Source organism: Rhodnius prolixus, unplaced genomic scaffold, assembly GCF_049639745.1.
Source record: "Rhodnius prolixus isolate KJV_2025 unplaced genomic scaffold, Rpr scaffold_14, whole genome shotgun sequence".
Classification (NCBI taxonomy): domain Eukaryota; kingdom Metazoa; phylum Arthropoda; class Insecta; order Hemiptera; family Reduviidae; genus Rhodnius; species Rhodnius prolixus.
The window spans coordinates 9,731,306-9,755,632 of NW_027411594.1; the positions used below are offsets into that span (position 1 = coordinate 9,731,306).

General features: G+C 29.4%; 1 protein-coding gene across 3 annotated transcripts in view; it reads left to right on the plus strand.

Moving 5' to 3' along the window:
• The window catches only part of LOC141451841 (uncharacterized), a 45,714-nt gene that overhangs the window by 887 nt on the left and 20,500 nt on the right, over positions 1 to 24,327 (plus strand). For all 3 annotated transcript variants that reach the window (XM_074123562.1, XM_074123563.1, XM_074123561.1), the window contains 5 exons: positions 73 to 194; positions 2,353 to 2,518; positions 2,961 to 3,236; positions 4,719 to 4,945; positions 5,034 to 5,100. In XM_074123562.1, the coding sequence (XP_073979663.1) occupies positions 73 to 194; positions 2,353 to 2,518; positions 2,961 to 3,236; positions 4,719 to 4,945; positions 5,034 to 5,100 (858 nt within the window). The remainder of the gene's footprint in view (positions 1 to 72; positions 195 to 2,352; positions 2,519 to 2,960; positions 3,237 to 4,718; positions 4,946 to 5,033; positions 5,101 to 24,327) is intronic.

The following is a 24,327-nucleotide window of genomic DNA, read 5'->3' on the forward strand; positions in this document are numbered from 1 at the left end:
TTGAACTGGCCGAAAATATTTGTTGGGTATTTATTATATGTTTATTTTTTACTAATAATATTATTTTTTTAGGGAGGTAGTAATGAATCATTATTTATGTGTGACATATGTAAACGAGGAACTAGTGATAAAATTACATTAAATAATCATTATTTCCTTGCACATCCAGAAGAGGCAAGAGCTCTTGGAATCTCGTATGTATTTTGAAAACAAAAAAATGTTTCGAAATGTTTAAAAAATTTAGTCGTACGTTATAGTTATAGTAATAATATAGTCTTAGTTCAAAGCTCTCATTTTTTTTTTAAGCTGCGCAATTTTATGTAATAAAAAATACATTGCTTTGAAGACAAACGTTTATCCTTGAGTGAATGAATTTTCTTTTTGAAGGACGCGCATCTGCTTAGAATAACTTGCTTAGAAAATCAAGTCTTTGTACCACAAAAAATACAAATAATATCGTTTCGTGTTCCGCAATTCCTTTGGATTTTTCAAGCATTTCTTTTGAAAATTTCAAATTTGGAACGGACTATGTTTAAAAGTTTTGCCTTAATAGTAGTAGAACCTAGAGGTTCAGTAGTGCTTCTTAAGAAACAAAAAAAAATTTTAAAACAGTTTGCTTTCCAAATTAATTTTTATATTCAATAAAAATTATGGAAAAGGGTATTTCCCAAAACTGATTAGTTTTATGTGAAAGCAGAGATTAGAGACTCTGGATAGCCGCCCGCCCCCCCCGTTAATCGATCAAAACCTCATGGCGAACCACGCCTCTATCCACTGGACGTCGGGTCATGGACGTTACTTAGAGTCCACAGGCTCTGTTCATTGATTTAGTCCATATTCTTTCTTGGATGTTACCAGATGCAACATTTTGCAAATCGAGAAACATTAATTCGCGAAATTTAATCAGTTTATATAATATATTATCTTTTTTTTTTTTTTAATTTTAATTTTGAATACCTTCGAATTTTCATAGTCTTAAGAGAAACACTAACTATAGTTCATCATATATAAATAATATATAATATGGTTGGATCAATAAGATATTAATAAATTCATCCGCTTCAGCACACTTGTTTTTTCTCATTCTGATTAGTTTCTGATTTTCATCTTTCCTCTGATGTTCCTTCATCATGTTTATGTACAGAAAGTTGTTGTCTTCTACTTGTCGGCCTGCTGCTCCAATATCACATAATATGGGGAAGTTACTGTGTATGTATGTGTCTGTAGACAAAGTTTAGATTAGGAGAACTAGATTTAGAAATAAAGTATTTAACTACAGAGTTAAATAAAGATGTAATTGGTCCTTTGATAAATTGCTGAGACATGTATAAACTTTGACTAAGGATTGTCTACCTTTACTTTGTACGTTCTTTCTTCATTTTTTAAGGTTAAGTTGACATTTTAGTCGCATTATTTTTTAAAAAATTAAAAATCTTTTATAAATGTAAATTTATCAAAGCTGAGGCTTTTTGTGGATAACAGTCAAAGTCGGCACAATGAGTACCCAATAATCGGAGAAGTAGGGTCACTACCCAGTTGTGCTTAGTAGATATCCACGTGATAGGTTGAACATAGGAAACTAGTTCGATGTATACAATTCCCTCAAAAGTCCACTAAACGCGGAGAATTATCTTTTCGGCAAACCTTTTTCCTTCCAAGCACAAGAAGAACAGACTGGCCACAAATATAATCTACAATTTTTGAGTGTTTTGTTGTTGAAAGTGTACCCCACTTTCAACGCAACTGATAAAATCTCTGTAAAAATTGAGAATTATGGATTTTTAAGAAGAGTTTTTTGACCCCAACAACTCAACCTGTCTTTTGCTGTGATGACAATTGTTGGTAGGCGCAGCCCTCTACAGCTTGTAGGCTTGGCAACTCTCCAACGTCATCTAGGTAGAGTTAGCCACTACTAATCCATCTCGCAAGTTTTCTTGTACTATTCCAGGTATACAGCCTCTTAAAACATTTGTGTTGAAGGACTTTAGACGCCTTTTTTTGTTGTCTTTCTTGAATTTTTAAACAAATTCTGTGCAGCAAGAATTGATAAAGCGTTGGCTTCCTCAACTTAACAAGTGTCACTAGTGGTTTTTGCCGTCTTTCCTCAAATAATGTTTTAATATTGTCCGAATTTCTTTCTCTCATTTTATGATGTTTTAAAACAACTCATACTATCAAATTCCCATTTAAGATTGGTAAATAATAGCAAGTGAATGTCAGTTAATTAGTATTAAGTAAGAAAAGAGACATTTCTCTTTAAATAAACTGTCCATCCAATTAAATGAGAGAGAGACTGTTTCACTCTACTATTAATTTTTATACTACATTATTTTTGTATTTTTGTTATTCCAGCTCTGTTACTTTTACGCAAACAATGCCCAAAATTTTAAGCAACGTTAGAAAAAAATCGTGGGAATTATATTTGGAACGTAAAGGATATATTAAATGTCTCATTCAAAATTGCCAGTTCATTACAGATGAAATCAGTGTAATGAAAGATCATTATTACCAATGTTCAGTAAGTATTAATTTGTTCAGATAATACTAATGTATAGATGAATGAGGCTTCTTAAATGCAAAACTTGTTTATTAGTGAGAAAGGTTATATAAACAATCGAGGCACTTCCTGAAAAGGCTGTTTACTTCCTGTTTAAAGGCATAAAATTCTATTGCCATTCTGCACTCAGAGGTTTCAGTTTTTTAATTCTATTGAACAAGTTTGTCGTTATGTAAAAAAGATTCTAATTTTTAAAAATATAGAAGTTAAAGGAAGAAATGTTAGTGTTCACAATTTATATTCCCGAAAAAATTTCACGAAATCCTGTTATTTTCATTTACAGGAAATAATGATTTCTGTTCTGATTTTAGGTGGAGTTTCACAGTTTTCGTGTGATTTAGCTTACGTTCAGTAACCTATTCCAACAGTTTTATAATTCATATCTTTTTGATACTTTTCATAGACTGGATTATCGATGGGAACTATGAGTTACACCTGCCCTACTTGTTCCGGAGTTACAAATAATCAAGAATTCTTTGAAAGACATTGCAATAAATGCATAAAATTGACTGTAAAACCACCTGACTATTTCGCACCAAGACCGCAAGTAACATTAGAGATGGTAAACTTGTGGACCGAGAATATACGTAAATTTAAGGCCGCCAAGTGTGCTAGATCAGGGTGTCGATTTATCGATAATAACGTTATGGCACTGAAAACTCATTTTGTCAGGTGCAAGGTAAGTTTGCTTTTATTAGAATCATAATCATGTCAAAATTTCTGTCGACCAGATTTCAAATTTTAGTATCGAAGTGGTATTTTACTATCGATTGTTCAATTTTTAGATATTTTCGTTCAAAGATGATTTTAATTGCTTTTCTTCATTTTTTTATTCATATTACACACACGTAGGTCTACAAGATTTGTTTGTACTAATTTTTTTTTTACTTTTTCGTACTCAAGTGGGTAACATAAGAAGGAAAGTAATTATCAGATTTTAGATTTTAAGATATTTTCACAGAAATATCGATTTTTGAGATCTCGAGAGTTCGAAAAAGTGGTTTTTAAAAATTGGTCTGTCCCTCCCACCACTCACTTCCCTCTCCATCTCACTCAATCAGTGTGTCTGTTTGGTAGCCATACCTCAAAAATGAAAAAAATCGCCGAAACTTTAAACTTGAATTTTATGAATATATACTTTTCGTGACCGCAAATTGTTAAACTTAGGATGGAAGATTTGTGAGGAATCGGTCAAATAAAACAACTCGTCTCTCTGCCAACGTTTCGACAAATATATTGTCCACTTCAGGGCCTGGATATATTACAAATACAAAACAATTTACAGAGTCAGTAACATAGAAAAAACAGTAAAAATCAGTAATACAAAAATAAACAGTTAAATACAATAAATTCTTTATAATTATTGAAACTTACGTGGCTATGCGGGTTGGTTGAGTTACAGAAACTAAGTTACAGTAACTTTATTTTTGTATTACTGATTTTTACTGTTTTTTCTATGTTATTGACTCTGTAAATTGTTTTGTATTTGTAATACATCCAGGCCCTGAAGAGGACAATATATTTGTCGAAACGGCAGAGAGACGAGTTGTTTTATTTGACCGATTCCTCGCAAATCTTCCATCATAAGCTTGAATTTTATTTCAATTTCCACAAAAAAAAAAAAAACGTAAAGTATAATTTTGTACGCTTTCCATCCAACTACCAACTTAGGTGTCGTTGGCGTAAGCGACTATTCAAATTCCAAGTTTAGGCTTCGAATATTATCTAATGGTTAACAATTTTCATTGAAGTACATTTCTAGTTTCAAGATAAGATCATGAGACAATCATTCCACATCAGGCAATAAGCTTTTGGGTAAACTCAGGCTACCGGATGTGACACTTGACGTAGTTGATTTTCTATTTTGTTAGCGGAAACGGCTGCTACGATTTCCTTTAAACTTCTTGCATATCTGTAGACATTTATTTCTGAACTATTTTCCCCCCAAAATTATTCATATGAGATTTCTTTTAAGTTTGACGAGTGAGGCGCATTCTTTTCACGGGTGCGATTCTGTGGCACAGCCACATTTTGGTGCAAATTGGTTGTTTAAATAAAGTACTGAAAAACAAAAACAAAAAAGGGAAACTAAATCGAACGTGCCAATGTCAGTGTTCACTTAAGATTTTTTTCTTAAATTATTCTATGTTTTTCTGCACAGACAATACCAAATCCTGTACACATAATCTGTCATATCTGTGGCGGATGGTTGAACAGCAATAAAAAACTAGAAGAGCATCTACAATCTGTACACAAGACCCAAGAAAAAAAGCCTATTATGGTTTTAATATTACAAGATGATAATAATGAAAATAATTTCAAATATGCTGAGATGTCGCGTGCACAGTTAGTGAAAAATGAGAATTTATCGTTTTCATTATATTCAAGGTAAGCGATTTATTTGTAATAAACATATTGAAACATTCATATTAGTACTATCATTATTTTGCTAAAACACCACGCACGTAATTTTTAGTGGCGATGAAGACAATGAAGATATAAATTACAATATTTCAGAAGACGCTGCAGAAGAAGAAAACACGGTATTCATATTTATTTATTTTTAAATCTTATTAGCTGCCTTTATCTTTCATTCCTTCTTATATTTGAAATTTTTGTATTTTCAAATATTATCCTAGTGTATTATTTAAAAAACTAAAATTCACAATCTGTTCTTCAGGTTCCAGAATACCCCAGGTTTAAAATATGTAACAATCTCCTATACGTGAAATATGTGTAATTTCCACTAAGTGATATTTCCTTATAATCTAGGCTCTAATCACTTATTTCATTAAAACTTTCCAGTAGGACAGTTGTGAAAAAGTTAGTGTCAAAAAGAGCCCGAAACAACGCAAGGTTGAAAAACACCCAACATTGACAATTTTTGTCTATTTTTCTATAAAAAATTAAGTACCCAAACTTTCTTTATGATGCAGGGCGATTCCACCTTTATAACTATAACTTTTTTGCTACACGGATAAAACATACTTTAAAGGAAAAAGTTGGAAATGTCCCTAAAAGTTAAATATTAGAAGTTCTTAAAATCGGGCTAAATACAAACCTTTATACCTCTCTTCGTATTTATTAAAATTCAATGATTTCTTTACCAAATTGTACAGAATAGATAGCTTTATAACTGACATGAATAGCTTTGTTTTAATGGTAATAGTTAATGAGATTTGGAAGGTTAAAGTTTTGTGGTTTTCTTTCTTCAAATTTCAAACCTTTATATCTCTCTTCGTATTCATTAGAATTCAATGATTTCTTTGCCGAATTGTAGAGAATAGATAGCTTTATAACTGACATGAATAGCTTTGTTTTAATGGTAATAGTTAATGAGATATGGAAGGTTAAAGTTTTGTGGTTTTCAACTTTCTTCAAATTTCAAACCTTTATATCTCTCTTCGTATTCATTAGAATTCAATGATTTCTTTACCAATTTGTAGAGAATAGATAGCTTTATAACTGACATGAATAGCTTTGTTTTAATGGTAATAGTTAATGAGATATGGAAGGTTAAAGTTTTGTGGTTTTCAACTTTCTTCAAATTTCAAACCTTTATATCTCTCTTCGTATTCATTAGAATTCAATGATTTCTTTGCCGAATTGTAGAGAATAGATAGCTTTATAACTGACATGAATAGCTTTGTTTTAATGGTAATAGTTAATGAGATTTGGAAGGTTAAAGTTTTGTGGTTTTCAACTTTCTTCAAATTTCAAACCTTTATATCTCTCTTCGTATTCATTAGAATTCAATCATTTCTTTACCAAATTGTAGGGAATAGATAGCTTTATAACTGACATGAATAGCTTTGTTTTAATGGTAATAGTTAATGAGATATGGAAGGTTAAAGTTTTGTGGTTTTCAACTTTCTTCAAATTTCAAACCTTTATATCTCTCTTCGTATTCATTAGAATTCAATGATCTCTTTACCAAATTGTAGGGAATAGATAGCTTTATAACTGACATGAATAGCTTTGTTTTAATGGTAATAGTTAATGAGATATGGAAGGTTAAAGTTTTGTGGTTTTCAACTTTCTTCAAATTTCAAACCTTTATATCTCTCTTCGTATTCATTAGAATTCAATGATTTCTTTACCAAATTGTAGGGAATAGATAGCTTTATAACTGACATGAATAGCTTTGTTTTAATGGTAATAGTTAATGAGATATGGAAGGTTAAAGTTTTGTGGTTTTCAACTTTCTTCAAATTTCAAACCTTTATATCTCTCTTCGTATTCATTAGAATTCAATGATTTCTTTACCAAATTGTAGGGAATAGATAGCTTTATAACTGACATGAATAGCTTTGTTTTAATGGTAATAGTTAATGAGATTTGGAAGGTTAAAGTTTTGTGGTTTTCAACTTTCTTCAAATTTCAAACATTTATATCTCTCTTCGTATTCATTAGAATTCAATCATTTCTTTACCAAGTTGTAGAGAATAGATAGCTTTATAACTGACATAAATAGCTTTGTTTTAATGGTAATAGTTAATGAGATTTGGAAGGTTAAAGTTTTGTGGTTTTCAACTTTCTTCAAATTTCAAACCTTTATATCTCTCTTCGTATTCATTAGAATTCAATGATTTCTTTGCCGAATTGTAGAGAATAGATAGCTTTATAACTGACATGAATAGCTTTGTTTTAATGGTAATAGTTAATGAGATATGGAAGGTTAAAGTTTTGTGGTTTTCAACTTTCTTCAAATTTCAAACCTTTATATCTCTCTTCGTATTCATTAGAATTCAATGATTTCTTTACCAAATTGTAGGGAATAGATAGCTTTATAACTGACATGAATAGCTTTGTTTTAATGGTAATAGTTAATGAGATATGGAAGGTTAAAGTTTTGTGGTTTTCAACTTTCTTCAAATTTCAAACCTTTATATCTCTCTTCGTATTCATTAGAATTCAATCATTTCTTTACCAAGTTGTAGAGAATAGATAGCTTTATAACTGACATAAATAGCTTTGTTTTAGTGATAATAGTTAATTAGAAGGTTAAAGTTTTATAGTTTTCAACTTCCTTCAAATTCCAAACCTTTATATCTCTCTTCGTATTCATTAGAATTCAATGATTTCTTTACCAAATTGTAGGGAATAGATAGCTTTATAACTGACATGAATAGCTTTGTTTTAGTGATAACAGTTAATGAGATATGGAAGGTTAAAGTTTTGTGGTTTTCAACTTTCTTCAAATTTCAACCTTTATATCTCTCTTCGTATTCATTAAAATTCAATGATTTCTTTGCCAAATTGTAGAGAATAGATAGCTTTATAACTGACATGAATAGCTTTGTTTTAATGGTAATAGTTAATGAGATATGGAAGGTTAAAATTTTGTAGTTTTCAACTTCCTTCAAATTCCAAACCTTTATATCTCTCTTCGTATTCATTAGAATTCAATAATTTCTTTACCAAATTGTAGAGATTAGATAGCTTTATAACTGACATAAATAGCTTTGTTTTAATGGTAATAGTTAATGAGATTTGGAAGGTTAAAGTTTTGTGGTTTTCAACTTTCTTCAAATTTCAAACCATTATATCTCTCTTCGTATTTATTTGAATTCATTGATTTCTTTGCCGAATTGTAGAGAATAGATAGCTTTATAACTGACATAAATAGCTTTGTTTTAATGGTAATAGTTAATGAGATTTGGAAGGTTAAAGTTTTGTGGTTTTCAACTTTCTTCAAATTTCAACCTTTATATCTCTCTTCGTATTCATTAAAATTCAATGATTTCTTTACCAAATTGTAGAGATTAGATAGCTTTATAACTGACATAAATAGCTTTGTTTTAATGGTAATAGTTAATGAGATTTGGAAGGTTAAAGTTTTGTGGTTTTCAACTTGTTCAAATTTCAAACCATTATATCTCTCTTCGTATTCATTAGAATTCAATCATTTCTTTACCAAGTTGTAGAGAATAGATAGCTTTATAATTGACATAAATAGCTTTGTTTTAATGGTAATATTTAATGAGATTTGGAAGGTTAAAGTTTTGTGGTTTTCAACTTTCTTCAAATTTCAAACCATTATATCTCTCTTCGTATTCATTAGAATTCAATGATTTCTTTGCCAAATTGTAGAGAATAGATAGCTTTATAACTGACATGAATAGCTTTGTTTTAATGGTAATAGTTAATGAGATTTGGAAGGTTAAAGTTTTGTGGTTTTCAACTTTCTTCAAATTTCAAACCTTTATATCTCTCTTCGTATTCATTAGAATTCAATGATTTCTTTGCCAAATTGTAGGGAATAGATAGCTTTGTAACTGACATGAATAGCTTTGTTTTAATGGTAATAGTTAATGAGATTTGGAAGGTTAAAATTTTGTGGTTTTCAACTTTCTTCAAATTTCAAACCTTTTTATCTCTCTTCGTATTCATTAGAATTCAATGATTTCTTTACCAAATTGTAGGGAATAGATAGCTTTATAACTGACATGAATAGCTTTGTTTTAGTGGTAATAGTTAATGAGATATGGAAGGTTAAAGTTTTGTGGTTTTCAACTTTCTTCAAATTTCAAACCTTTATATCTCTCTTCGTATTCATTAGAATTCAATCATTTCTTTACCAAGTTGTAGAGAATAGATAGCTTTATAACTGACATAAATAGCTTTGTTTTAGTGATAATAGTTAATTAGAAGGTTAAAGTTTTATAGTTTTCAACTTCCTTCAAATTCCAAACCTTTATATCTCTCTTCGTATTCATTAGAATTCAATGATTTCTTTACCAAATTGTAGGGAATAGATAGCTTTATAACTGACATGAATAGCTTTGTTTTAGTGATAACAGTTAATGAGATATGGAAGGTTAAAGTTTTGTGGTTTTCAACTTTCTTCAAATTTCAACCTTTATATCTCTCTTCGTATTCATTAAAATTCAATGATTTCTTTGCCAAATTGTAGAGAATAGATAGCTTTATAACTGACATGAATAGCTTTGTTTTAATGGTAATAGTTAATGAGATATGGAAGGTTAAAATTTTGTAGTTTTCAACTTCCTTCAAATTCCAAACCTTTATATCTCTCTTCGTATTCATTAGAATTCAATAATTTCTTTACCAAATTGTAGAGATTAGATAGCTTTATAACTGACATAAATAGCTTTGTTTTAATGGTAATAGTTAATGAGATTTAGAAGGTTAAAGTTTTGTGGTTTTCAACTTTCTTCAAATTTCAAACCATTATATCTCTCTTCGTATTTATTTGAATTCATTGATTTCTTTGCCGAATTGTAGAGAATAGATAGCTTTATAACTGACATGAATAGCTTTGTTTTAATGGTAATAGTTAATGAGATTTGGAAGGTTAAAGTTTTGTGGTTTTCTACTTTCTTCAAATTTCAAACCTTTATATCTCTCTTCGTATTCATTAGAATTCAATCATTTCTTTACCAAGTTGTAGAGAATAGATAGCTTTATAACTGACATAAATAGCTTTGTTTTAATGGTAATAGTTAATGAGATTTGGAAGGTTAAAGTTTTGTGGTTTTCAACTTTCTTCAAATTTCAACCTTTATATCTCTCTTCGTATTCATTAAAATTTAATGATTTCTTTACCAAATTGTAGAGATTAGATAGCTTTATAACTGACATAAATAGCTTTGTTTTAATGGTAATAGTTAATGAGATTTGGAAGGTTAAAGTTTTGTGGTTTTCAACTTTCTTCAAATTTCAAACCATTATATCTCTCTTCGTATTCATTAGAATTCAATCATTTCTTTACCAAGTTGTAGAGAATAGATAGCTTTATAATTGACATAAATAGCTTTGTTTTAATGGTAATAGTTAATGAGATTTGGAAGGTTAAAGTTTTGTGGTTTTCAACTTTCTTCAAATTTCAAACCATTATATCTCTCTTCGTATTCATTAGAATTCAATGATTTCTTTGCCAAATTGTAGAGAATAGATAGCTTTATAACTGACATGAATAGCTTTGTTTTAATGGTAATAGTTAATGAGATTTGGAAGGTTAAAGTTTTGTGGTTTTCAACTTTCTTCAAATTTCAAACCTTTATATCTCTCTTCGTATTCATTAGAATTCAATGATTTCTTTGCCAAATTGTAGGGAATAGATAGCTTTGTAACTGACATGAATAGCTTTGTTTTAATGGTAATAGTTAATGAGATTTGGAAGGTTAAAATTTTGTGGTTTTCAACTTTCTTCAAATTTCAAACCTTTTTATCTCTCTTCGTATTCATTAGAATTCAATGATTTCTTTGCCAAATTGTAGAGAATAGATAGCTTTATAACTGACATAAATAGCTTTGTTTAAATGGTAATAGTTAATGAGATTTGGAAGGTTAAAGTTTTGTGGTTTTCTACTTTCTTCAAATTTCAAACCTTTATATCTCTCTTCGTATTCATTAGAATTCAATGATTTCTTTGCCAAGTTGTACAGAATAGATAGCTTTATAACTGACATAAATAGCTTTGATTTAATGGTAATAGTTAATGAGATTTGGAAGGTTAAAGTTTTGTGGTTTTCAACTTTCTTCAAATTTCAAACCTTTTTATCTCTCTTCGTATTCATTAGAATTCAATGATTTCTTTGCCAAGTTGTACAGAATAGATAGCTTTATAACTGACATAAATAGCTTTGATTTAATGGTAATAGTTAATGAGATTTGGAAGGTTAAAGTTTTGTGGTTTTCAACTTTCTTCAAATTTCAAACCTTTATATCTCTCTTCGTATTCATTAGAATTCAATGATTTCTTTGCCAAGTTGTAGAGAATAGATAGCTTTATAACTGACATAAATAGCTTTGATTTAATGGTAATAGTTAATGAGATTTGGAAGGTTAAAGTTTTGTGGTTTTCAACTTTCTTCAAATTTCAAACCTTTTTATCTCTCTTCGTATTCATTAGAATTCAATGATTTCTTTGCCAAGTTGTACAGAATAGATAGCTTTATAACTGACATAAATAGCTTTGATTTAATGGTAATAGTTAATGAGATTTGGAAGGTTAAAGTTTTGTGGTTTTCAACTTTCTTCAAATTTCAAACCTTTATATCTCTCTTCGTATTCATTAGAATTCAATGATTTCTTTGCCAAGTTGTACAGAATAGATAGCTTTATAACTGACATAAATAGCTTTGATTTAATGGTAATAGTTAATGAGATTTGGAAGGTTAAAGTTTTGTGGTTTTCAACTTTCTTCAAATTTCAAACCTTTTTATCTCTCTTCGTATTCATTAGAATTCAATGATTTCTTTGCCAAGTTGTACAGAATAGATAGCTTTATAACTGACATAAATAGCTTTGATTTAATGGTAATAGTTAATGAGATTTGGAAGGTTAAAGTTTTGTGGTTTTCAACTTTCTTCAAATTTCAAACCTTTATATCTCTCTTCGTATTCATTAGAATTCAATGATTTCTTTGCCAAGTTGTACAGAATAGATAGCTTTATAACTGACATAAATAGCTTTGATTTAATGGTAATAGTTAATGAGATTTGGAAGGTTAAAGTTTTGTGGTTTTCAACTTTCTTCAAATTTCAAACCTTTTTATCTCTCTTCTTATTCATTAGAATTCAATGATTTCTTTGCCAAGTTGTACAGAATAGATAGCTTTATAACTGACATAAATAGCTTTGATTTAATGGTAATAGTTAATGAGATTTGGAAGGTTAAAGTTTTGTGGTTTTCAACTTTCTTCAAATTTCAAACCTTTATATCTCTCTTCGTATTCATTAGAATTCAATGATTTCTTTGCCAAATTGTAGTGAATAGATAGCTTTATAACTGACATAAATAGCTTTGTTTAAATGGTAATAGTTAATGAGATTTGGAAGGTTAAAGTTTTGTGGTTTTCAACTTTCTTCAAATTTCAAACCTTTATAATAATAATAATAATAATAATAATAAAGTCTTTATTAAATTATTACACAGATTAAACAAAATACAAATTTTCTGGCGACGGACATACTCATGGTCATGACGACCGTCTGAGAGTTGTCTTGCAAATAAACTTCTTTAATATGATCTATTTTTTTTAAATTCAATTTTCTGACAAAATAAATAATTAAATAAATAAATATTTAAATAAAAACCAAAGGAAACAAATAAATACCTAAATAAATAAGAAAAACAGAGGAATGAAAAAGCAAAACAAAATGACAAGGAGAGAAGAAAAAAAAAAGAAAAATAAAAAAAAAATAAAAAACAATTGTAGACATGAAACAGAAGTTTTTTAAAATTAAAGTGAAAAGAATATTTAACGAGAAAACACGCAAACATAATATTTGAGAGATTTAAACAGAACTAATCTTTGGCCTCTAATAGTTGAATTCATTCACTAACATGTATCTATACGCCCAGGCCCGTTTACAATATTTAACCAAATTCGTCCAATTATTTCCATTTAAAATTGTTATAAATTCATCATACGTAAACAGTTTTTTATTAAAGTATTGAACTCTAAATTCTCGTAGGATTGGGCAAATAGCTGTAATGGTTGAGGGGTGATGTTGGTGGTTGTTGATTTTGATTGATAAATAACACTTTTAGTATCGGTATAAGATATTATATTTGTATGTGACTGACTGCCAAGGACTGTATACTTTACACAAGAACCGAACAGACTGACTGACGTGGCTAAACGATGTGTACAACTGAAGTGTAAGACTTTGAGCAGAAACTTCGAACTGAATATGTAACGCAATATCAATATGATCTATCACTGAATTGAATCCCCGTTGAATCTCTAGTTGAATCTTTAGTTGAATCTCCTCTTTGAATTTCCTCTTGTTCTTATATATCTTCGTCGAGCCTCCCTTCTCTGTGTGCCCAGGGGGTTGAACCTCTCCCTCTGGCTAGAGTGGATGAGTGGTGGGGTTTCACTACCCCTACGCTAGAGTGGATGAGTTGTGGGGGGTTCACTACCCCTACATAGCTATGAAATGAAAAACATCCTCAATTCTTTCATCAAGATTACACAATGAGCATAATTTAATTCTAGCACCAAAAGAGTATTTATTTAAATATAATAATTCCCCCCTACATTTAATTATCCAGCTCACGGTTTGGCAATCTAGCGTTTTGTATAAAAGATTACATTCTAAATTTAATTCTTTATATATTGGATAGTGTTGACTATTCTGGGCTTTTATTTTAAATTCATTTATTAATTTTGTTCTAATCTTTACTAAAATGTCTTGAATTTTGGCTTTCTGATTGATTAATTCTTCTAATGAGAACCCGTATTCTGAACTCAACTTCTCCCATTCTCTGTAAAAAAATATTTTTTTCTCAATTATTTCATTTATTAGAATTTTTGGGTACCTATTAGGTGGTAGTTGTTGGCATCGATAGATGTAATTTAGATGGTTTTTAACAGTATACAGAAAGGTGGGCATTAGATTTGTTTCTAAATATAAAATAAAATCCGGGGTATTTAATGGCAGATTGTAAGCTTTTTTAATAAAATATTTAAACAATATTTCAACTTTATCGTATCTACTGCAACCCCAAACTTGAGACCCATAACACAAAATAGCCCGCGAGACTGCATTATATATTTGCAATTTTGAAGAGAACGGTATCTTTTTACTATTTATAATATTATTGAAGGTATTGAGGGCAAATTTGGCCTTTGAACATCTTTCACTAAAATGCTCTTCTAAATTCAATGTCGATGTGAGGGTTAATCCCAAATACTTATATTGTCTCACTACGTCTATCTTCTGCTTGTTGAACCACCACACTTCACTTCCGGCCGGCCTACCCCCGTTTCTAAATATCACGATCTTCGATTTGGACAAATTAACTTTTAGGTTCCACATAAAGCAATACTTTTCAAACGAGTCTATCATATTCCGAAGCGATACTTTGTCAGTGGCTAACAATACGAGATCGTCAGCATAGGCCAAAATTTTAATAAGGGTATTTTTCACTTGAACCCCCCCGTCCATACAATTTTCAATGTCAGATAAGAAGAGAGAAAATAGAAGAGGGGACAACAAACAGCCCTGCTTAACTCCCATCTCCGTCCTAAAGCTCTCCGACAATCCATTATGGCACCAAACAGACGCGAATGTTCCTGTATAGAGATTCCTCAGAATATTTAAAAATTTACTGGAGACTCCAAGACAGGATAATTTATAAAATAATGCATGGCGGTCTATATGATCAAAGGCTGCCGAAAAATCAATAAAGAAAGCATAGACTTTTTGCCGTTTTCTATGTAACCTTAATTTAATTATACTCATTAAAGTCATTATGTGGTCAACCGTAGAATACGTTCTCCTAAAGCCTGCCTGAAATTCTCCTATTAAATTCTGTTCATCTACCCATTTCACCAATCTGTCCAATAGAAGGCCGGTGAACAATTTAGCGATTGTATTGCAAAAGGAAATACCCCTATAACTACTTACTTCGCTCGCACTACCTTTTTTATATAAAGGGAAGATGATCGAGTCTTTAAAACAGTCAGGTACTCGGCCCTTTTCATAAAATATATTAAATAAATGCAATATTTTATCTAAACAGTTGTCCGGACTATTTATGTAGAACTCGTAAGGAATCCTATCCCTACCGGGGGCCTTATTGTTTTTGGCCGTACCAAGTACGTACATCAGTTCAGATTTGAGAAAAGGCGCATCTAAAAAGACATTTGTTACGAATGGGGCAGCATAATTCATTATATTTGAATCAATAGAGGGGTTCAATAAACACTTGAAATGATTAATCCATTCTGCTACTTTGATACTAGTATCTAACTGAAATTTTTTAACTTTAAAAGAACGGACCAATTTCCAAAAGTCTTTACTATCCCTAACTTCTTTAAATTTATTAACAGCCAGAAGTGTGTGATCTCTTTTTTTTGACCTACATATATTCTTAAAAAGACTACAGGTTTTCAAATAAATAAATTTAATAGTATCAGAATTAGTTTTTCTGTACAATTTGAGCAATCTAAAGGCACGAGAACGAGCCGACCAGCATTCCCTGTCAAACCAGGGTTGCTTATAAAATCTTTTATTATTTTTTGGGGAAGCTAACAAGTTGTGTGAGGAAGCATATTTTAGGATTAGATCTGTTATTTTGTTTAAATCTCTTTGTGGATCATCTAAGTTATATCCAATTTCATTAGTCATCCTTTCCAGTACGAAATTATAATCGTCTTTTAATTTTGAGTGCCAAATCAATTTTGGAAGAAGTGGTAAGATCTCTTTTTCTTTTATCCCCTCCATTTGTAAACTAATAGTTATTGGGCAATGGTCAGAAAATATCTGAGGAGTTACTTCAAACAGACGCACAGTAGTTAATACATCAGTCGAGACCATACACAGATCTATGACGGATGATCCCCTTCCTCCCAAGAAAGTGTACTCCCCATCATAGTCTCCCTTCATACGCCCATTTAACAAAACTAGACTAAAATCTTCCATAAGAGACAACAATTTCCTACCACTGGAATTGACAAATGAATCTTTAGAGTTTCTAGAAATAGTTAAATCAAATGATAAGTTGGATAAATAACTGGGGATCGATTGTAAATTGCCAAGTCTGCCATTAAAATCCCCTATCAAAACAAATTTTAAATTTCTATTTTGGTCCATAAAGTGATAAAGTTCATGAAAGTCCTCTGCCCAGTGGTTGCAATTTATGTAAATCGGTACAATATAGGTTGTTTCTGAATTTAATTTCAACTCCACGGCCTCAAAGGTTCCTAACTGTTTAAAGTAAACTGTATTACTACGCACTATATCTTTTCTCAAGCCCAGAACAGAACCGCCACTAGCCCTACCAAAATTAGAGACTCTAGTAGCCGGGGTCCACCTTAACTGAAAATTGATAAGTAACTCTTTAAATTGTAGAAAAATGGACTCTTCAGCCACGAAAGTCTACAGAAGAAAAAATACATCATAATTGCACAAAAATCTAAGAAACTCTACATCATACATTTTATTTTTTAAACCGGAAATGTTACAGCTCAATACCTTTAAGAAAGAACCCGAATTTTTACCTGATTGACGGTTATTAGTATTTATCTGACTTGATGGATGAGACTGAATTACTGCGCGAACGAAAAAATTCTTTAATGCTGCCGGAAGAGCTGGATTCAAACCTTTATATCTCTCTTCGTATTCATTAGAATTCAATGATTTCTTTGCCAAATTGTAGTGAATAGATAGCTTTATAACTGACATAAATAGCTTTGATTTAATGGTAATAGTTAATGAGATTTGGAAGGTTAAAGTTTTGTGGTTTTCAACTTTCTTCAAATTTCAAACCTTTATATCTCCCTTCTTATTCATTAGAATTCAATCATTTCTTTACCAAGTTGTACAGAATAGATAGCTTTATAATTGACATAAATAGCTTTGTTTTAATGGTAATAGTTAATGAGATTTGGAAGGTTAAAGTTTTGTGGTTTTCAACTTTCTTCAAATTTCAAACCTTTATATCTCTCTTCTTATTCATTAGAATTCAATCATTTCTTTACCAAGTTGTACAGAATAGATAGCTTTATAACTGACATAAATAGCTTTGATTTAATGGTAATAGTTAATGAGATTTGGAAGGTTAAAGTTTTGTGGTTTTCAACTTTCTTCAAATTTCAACCTTTATATCTCTCTTCGTATTCATTAAAATTCAATGATTTCTTTGCCAAATTGTAGAGAATAGATAGCTTTATAACTGACATGAATAGCTTTGTTTTAATGGTAATAGTTAATGAGATATGGAAGGTTAAAATTTTGTTGTTTTCAACTTCCTTCAAATTCCAAACCTTTATATCTCTCTTCGTATTCATTAGAATTCAATAATTTCTTTACCAAATTGTAGAGATTAGATAGCTTTATAACTGACATAAATAGCTTTGTTTTAATGGTAATAGTTAATGAGATTTAGAAGGTTAAAGTTTTGTGGTTTTCAACTTTCTTCAAATTTCAAACCATTATATCTCTCTTCGTATTTATTTGAATTCATTGATTTCTTTGCCGAATTGTAGAGAATAGATAGCTTTGTAACTGACATGAATAGCTTTGTTTTAATGGTAATAGTTAATGAGATTTGGAAGGTTAAAATTTTGTGGTTTTCAACTTTCTTCAAATTTCAAACCTTATTATCTCTCTTCGTATTCATTAGAATTCAATGATTTCTTTGCCAAATTGTAGAGAATAGATAGCTTTATAACTGACATAAATAGCTTTGTTTTAATGGTAATAGTTAATGAGATTTAGAAGGTTAAAGTTTTGTGGTTTTCAACTTTCTTCAAATTTCAACCTTTATATCTCTCTTCGTATTCATTAAAATTCAATGATTTCTTTACCAAATTGTAGAGAATAGATAGCTTTATAACTGACATGAATAGCTTTGTTTTAATGGTAATAGTTAATGAGATTTGGAAGGTTAAAGTTTTGTGGTTTTCCACTTTCTTCAAATTTCAAACCTTTATATCTCTCTTCGTATTCATTAGAATTCAATCATTTCTTTACCAAGTTGTAGAGAATAGATAGCTTTATAACTGACATAAATAGCTTTGTTTTAATGGTAATAGTTAATGAGATTTGGAAGGTTAAAGATTTGTGGTTTTCAACTTTCTTCAAATTTCAAACCATTATATCTCTCTTCGTATTCATTAGAATTCAATGATTTCTTTACCAAATTGTAGAGAATAGATAGCTTTATAACTGACATGAATAGCTTTGTTTTAATGGTAATAGTTAATGAGATTTGGAAGGTTAAAGTTTTGTGGTTTTCAACTTTCTTCAAATTTCAAACCTTTATATCTCTCTTCGTATTCATTAGAATTCAATGATTTCTTTGCCAAATTGTAGGGAATAGATAGCTTTATAACTGACATGAATAGCTTTGTTTTAATGGTAATAGTTAATGAGATTTGGAAGGTTAAAATTTTGTGGTTTTCAACTTTCTTCAAATTTCAAACCTTATTATCTCTCTTCGTATTCATTAGAATTCAATGATTTCTTTGCCAAATTGTAGAGAATAGATAGCTTTATAACTGACATAAATAGCTTTGTTTAAATGGTAATAGTTAATGAGATTTGGAAGGTTAATGTTTTGTGGTTTTCAACTTTCTTTAAATTTCAACCTTTATATCTCTCTTCGTATTCATTAGAATTCAATCATTTCTTTACCAAGTTGTAGAGAATAGATAGCTTTATAACTGACATAAATAGCTTTGTTTTAATGGTAATAGTTAATGAGATTTGGAAGGTTAAAGTTTTGTGGTTTTCAACTTTCTTCAAATTTCAACCTTTATATCTCTCTTCGTATTCATTAGAATTCAATCATTTCTTTACCAAGTTGTAGAGAATAGATAGCTTTATAACTGACATAAATAGCTTTGTTTTAATGGTAATAGTTAATGAGATTTGGAAGGTTAAAGTTTTGTGGTTTTCAACTTTCTTCAAATTTCAAACCTTTATATCTCTCTTCTTATTCATTAGAATTCAATCATTTCTTTACCAAGGTGTAGAGAATAGATAGCTTTATAACTGACATGTATAGCTTTGTTTTAATGGTAATAGTTAATGAGATTTGGAAGGTTAAAGTTTTGTGGTTTTCAACTTTCTTCAAATTTCAAACCTTTATATCTCTCTTCGTATTCATTAGAATTCAATCATTTCTTTGCCAAATTGTAGAGAATAGATAGCTTTATAACTGACATGAATAGCTTTGTTTTAATGGTAATAGTTAATGAGATTTGGAAGGTTAAAGTTTTGTGGTTTTCAACTTTCTTCAAATTTCAAACCTTTATATCTCTCTTCGTATTCATTAGAATTCAATCATTTCTTTACCAAGTTGTAGAGAATAGATAGCTTTATAACTGTCATGTATAGCTTTGTTTTAATGGTAATAGTTAATGAGATTTGGAAGGTTAAAGTTTTGTGGTTTTCAACTTTCTTCAAATTTCAAACCTTTATATCTCTCTTCGTATTCATTAGAATTCAATCATTTCTTTGCCAAATTGTAGAGAATAGATAGCTTTATAACTGACATGAATAGCTTTGTTTTAATGGTAATAGTTAATGAGATTTGGAAGGTTAAAGTTTTGTGGTTTTCAACTTTCTTCAAATTTCAACCTTTATATCTCTCTTCGTATTCATTAAAATTCAATGATTTCTTTGCCAAATTGTAGAGAATAGATAGCTTTATAACTGACATGAATAGCTTTGTTTTAATGGTAATAGTTAATGAGATTTCGAAGGTTAAAGTTTTGTGGTTTTCAACTTTCTTCAAATTCCAAACCTTTATATCTCTCTTCGTATTCATTAAAATTCAATGATTTCTTTGCCAAGTTGTAGAGAATAGATAGCTTTATAACTGACATGTATAGCTTTGTTTTAATGGTAATAGTTAATGAGATTTGGAAGGTTAAAGTTTTGTGGTTTTCAACTTTCTTCAAATTTCAACCTTTATATCTCTCTTCGTATTCATTAAAATTCAATGATTTCTTTGCCAAATTGTAGAGAATAGATAGCTTTATAACTGACATGAATAGCTTTGTTTTAATGGTAATAGTTAATGAGATTTGGAAGGTTAAAGTTTTGTGGTTTTCAACTTTCTTCAAATTCCAAACCTTTATATCTCTCTTCGTATTCATTAAAATTCAATGATTTCTTTGCCAAATTGTAGAGAATAGATAGCTTTATAACTGACATGTATAGCTTTGTTTTAATGGTAATAGTTAATGAGATTTGGAAGGTTAAAGTTTTGTGGTTTTCAACTTTCTTCAAATTTCAACCTTTATATCTCTCTTCGTATTCATTAAAATTCAATGATTTCTTTGCCAAATTGTAGAGAATAGATAGCTTTATAACTGACATAAATAGCTTTGTTTTAATGGTAATAGTTAATGAGATTTGGAAGGTTAAAGTTTTGTGGTTTTCAACTTTCTTTAAATTTCAACCTTTATATCTCTCTTCGTATTCATTAGAATTCAATCATTTCTTTACCAAGTTGTAGAGAATAGATAGCTTTATAACTGACATAAATAGCTTTGTTTTAATGGTAATAGTTAATGAGATTTGGAAGGTTAAAGTTTTGTGGTTTTCAACTTTCTTCAAATTTCAACCTTTATATCTCTCTTCGTATTCATTAGAATTCAATCATTTCTTTACCAAGTTGTAGAGAATAGATAGCTTTATAACTGACATAAATAGCTTTGTTTTAATGGTAATAGTTAATGAGATTTGGAAGGTTAAAGTTTTGTGGTTTTCAACTTTCTTCAAATTTCAAACCTTTATATCTCTCTTCTTATTCATTAGAATTCAATCATTTCTTTACCAAGGTGTAGAGAATAGATAGCTTTATAACTGACATGTATAGCTTTGTTTTAATGGTAATAGTTAATGAGATTTGGAAGGTTAAAGTTTTGTGGTTTTCAACTTTCTTCAAATTTCAAACCTTTATATCTCTCTTCGTATTCATTAGAATTCAATCATTTCTTTGCCAAATTGTAGAGAATAGATAGCTTTATAACTGACATGAATAGCTTTGTTTTAATGGTAATAGTTAATGAGATTTGGAAGGTTAAAGTTTTGTGGTTTTCAACTTTCTTCAAATTTCAAACCTTTATATCTCTCTTCGTATTCATTAGAATTCAATCATTTCTTTACCAAGTTGTAGAGAATAGATAGCTTTATAACTGACATGTATAGCTTTGTTTTAATGGTAATAGTTAATGAGATTTGGAAGGTTAAAGTTTGGTGGTTTTCAACTTTCTTCAAATTTCAAACCTTTATATCTCTCTTCGTATTCATTAGAATTCAATCATTTCTTTGCCAAATTGTAGAGAATAGATAGCTTTATAACTGACATGAATAGCTTTGTTTTAATGGTAATAGTTAATGAGATTTGGAAGGTTAAAGTTTTGTGGTTTTCAACTTTCTTCAAATTTCAAACCTTTATATCTCTCTTCGTATTCATTAGAATTCAATCATTTCTTTGCCAAATTGTAGAGAATAGATAGCTTTATAACTGACATGAATAGCTTTGTTTTAATGGTAATAGTTAATGAGATTTGGAAGGTTAAAGTTTTGTGGTTTTCAACTTTCTTCAAATTTCAACCTTTATATCTCTCTTCGTATTCATTAAAATTCAATGATTTCTTTGCCAAATTGTAGAGAATAGATAGCTTTATAACTGACATGAATAGCTTTGTTTTAATGGTAATAGTTAATGAGATTTCGAAGGTTAAAGTTTTGTGGTTTTCAACTTTCTTCAAATTCCAAACCTTTATATCTCTCTTCGTATTCATTAAAATTCAATGATTTCTTTGCCAAGTTGTAGAGAATAGATAGCTTTATAACTGACATGTATAGCTTTGTTTTAATGGTAATAGTTAATGAGATTTGGAAGGTTAAAGTTTTGTGGTTTTCAACTTTCTTCAAATTTCAACCTTTATATCTCTCTTCGTATTCATTAAAATTCAATGATTTCTTTGCCAAATTGTAGAGAATAGATAGCTTTATAACTGACATGAATAGCTTTGTTTTAATGGTAATAGTTAATGAGATTTGGAAGGTTAAAGTTTTGTGGTTTTCAACTTTCTTCAAATTCCAAACGTTTATATCTCTCTTCGTATTCATTAAAATTCAATGATTTCTTTGCCAAATTGTAGAGAATAGATAGCTTTATAACTGACATGTATAGCTTTGTTTTAATGGTAATAGTTAATGAGATTTGGAAGGTTAAAGTTTTGTGGTTTTCAACTTTCTTCAAATTTCAACCTTTATATCTCTCTTCGTATTCATTAAAATTCAATGATTTCTTTGCCAAATTGTAGAGAATAGATAGCTTTATAACTGACATGAATAGCTTTGTTTTAATGGTAATAGTTAATGAGATTTGGAAGGTTAAAGTTTTGTGGTTTTCATCTTTCTTCAAATTCCAAACCTTTATATCTCTCTTCGTATTCATTAAAATTCAATGATTTCTTTGCCAAATTGTAGAGAATAGATAGCTTTATAACTGACATGTATAGCTTTGTTTTAATGGTAATAGTTAATGAGATTTGGAAGGTTAAAGTTTTGTGGTTTTCAACTTTCTTCAAATTTCAACCTTTATATCTCTCTTCGTATTCATTAAAATTCAATGATTTCTTTGCCAAATTGTAGAGAATAGATAGCTTTATAACTGACATGTATAGCTTTGTTTTAATGGTAATAGTTAATGAGATTTGGAAGGTTAAAGTTTTGTGGTTTTCAACTTTCTTCAAATTTCAACCTTTATATCTCTCTTCGTATTCATTAAAATTCAATGATTTCTTTGCCAAATTGTAGAGAATAGATAGCTTTATAACTGACATGAATAGCTTTGTTTTAATGGTAATAGTTAATGAGATTTGGAAGGTTAAAGTTTTGTGGTTTTCAACTTTCTTCTAATTTCAACCTTTATATCTCTCTTCGTATTCATTAAAATTCAATGATTTCTTTGCCAAATTGTAGAGAATAGATAGCTTTATAACTGACATGAATAGCTTTGTTTAAATGGTAATAGTTAATGAGATTTGGAAGGTTAAAGTTTTGTGGTTTTCAACTTTCTTCAAATTTCAACCTTTATATCTCTCTTCGTATTCATTAAAATTCAATGATTTCTTTGCCAAATTGTAGAGAATAGATAGCTTTATAACTGACATGTATAGCTTTGTTTTAATGGTAATAGTTAATGAGATTTGGAAGGTTAAAGTTTTGTGGTTTTCAACTTTCTTCAAATTTCAACCTTTATATCTCTCTTCGTATTCATTAAAATTCAATGATTTCTTTGCCAAATTGTAGAGAATAGATAGCTTTATAACTGACATGAATAGCTTTGTTTTAATGGTAATAGTTAATGAGATTTGGAAGGTTAAAGTTTTGTGGTTTTCAACTTTCTTCAAATTTCAACCTTTATATCTCTCTTCGTATTCATTAAAATTCAATGATTTCTTTGCCAAATTGTAGAGAATAGATAGCTTTATAACGGACATGTATAGCTTTGTTTTAATGGTAATAGTTAATGAGATTTGGAAGGTTAAAGTTTTGTGGTTTTCAACTTTCTTCAAATTCCAAACCTTTATATCTCTCTTCGTATTCATTAAAATTCAATGATTTCTTTGCCAAGTTGTAGAGAATAGATAGGTTTATAACTGACATGAATAGCTTTGTTTTAATGGTAATAGTTAATGAGATTTGGAAGGTTAAAGTTTTGTGGTTTTCAACTTTCTTCAAATTCCAAACCTTTATATCTCTCTTCGTATTCATTAAAATTCAATGATTTCTTTGCCAAGTTGTAGAGACTAAATAGCTTTATAACTGACATGAATAGCTTTGTTTTAATGGTAATAGTTAATGAGATTTGGAAGGTTAAAGTTTTGTGGTTTTCAACTTTCTTCAAATTTCAACCTTTATATCTCTCTTCGTATTCATTAGAATTCAATGATTTCTTTGCCAAGTTGTAGAGAATAGATAGCTTTATAACTGACATGTATAGCTTTGTTTTAATGGTAATAGTTAATGAGATTTGGAAGGTTAAAGTTTTGTGGTTTTCAACTTTCTTCAAATTCCAAACCTTTATATCTCTCTTCGTATTCATTAAAATTCAATGATTTCTTTGCCAAATTGTAGAGAATAGATAGCTTTATAACTGACATGTATAGCTTTGTTTTAATGGTAATAGTTAATGAGATTTGGAAGGTTAAAGTTTTGTGGTTTTCAACTTTCTTCAAATTTCAACCTTTATATCTCTCTTCGTATTCATTAGAATTCAATGTTTTCTTTGCCAAATTGTAGAGAATAGATAGCTTT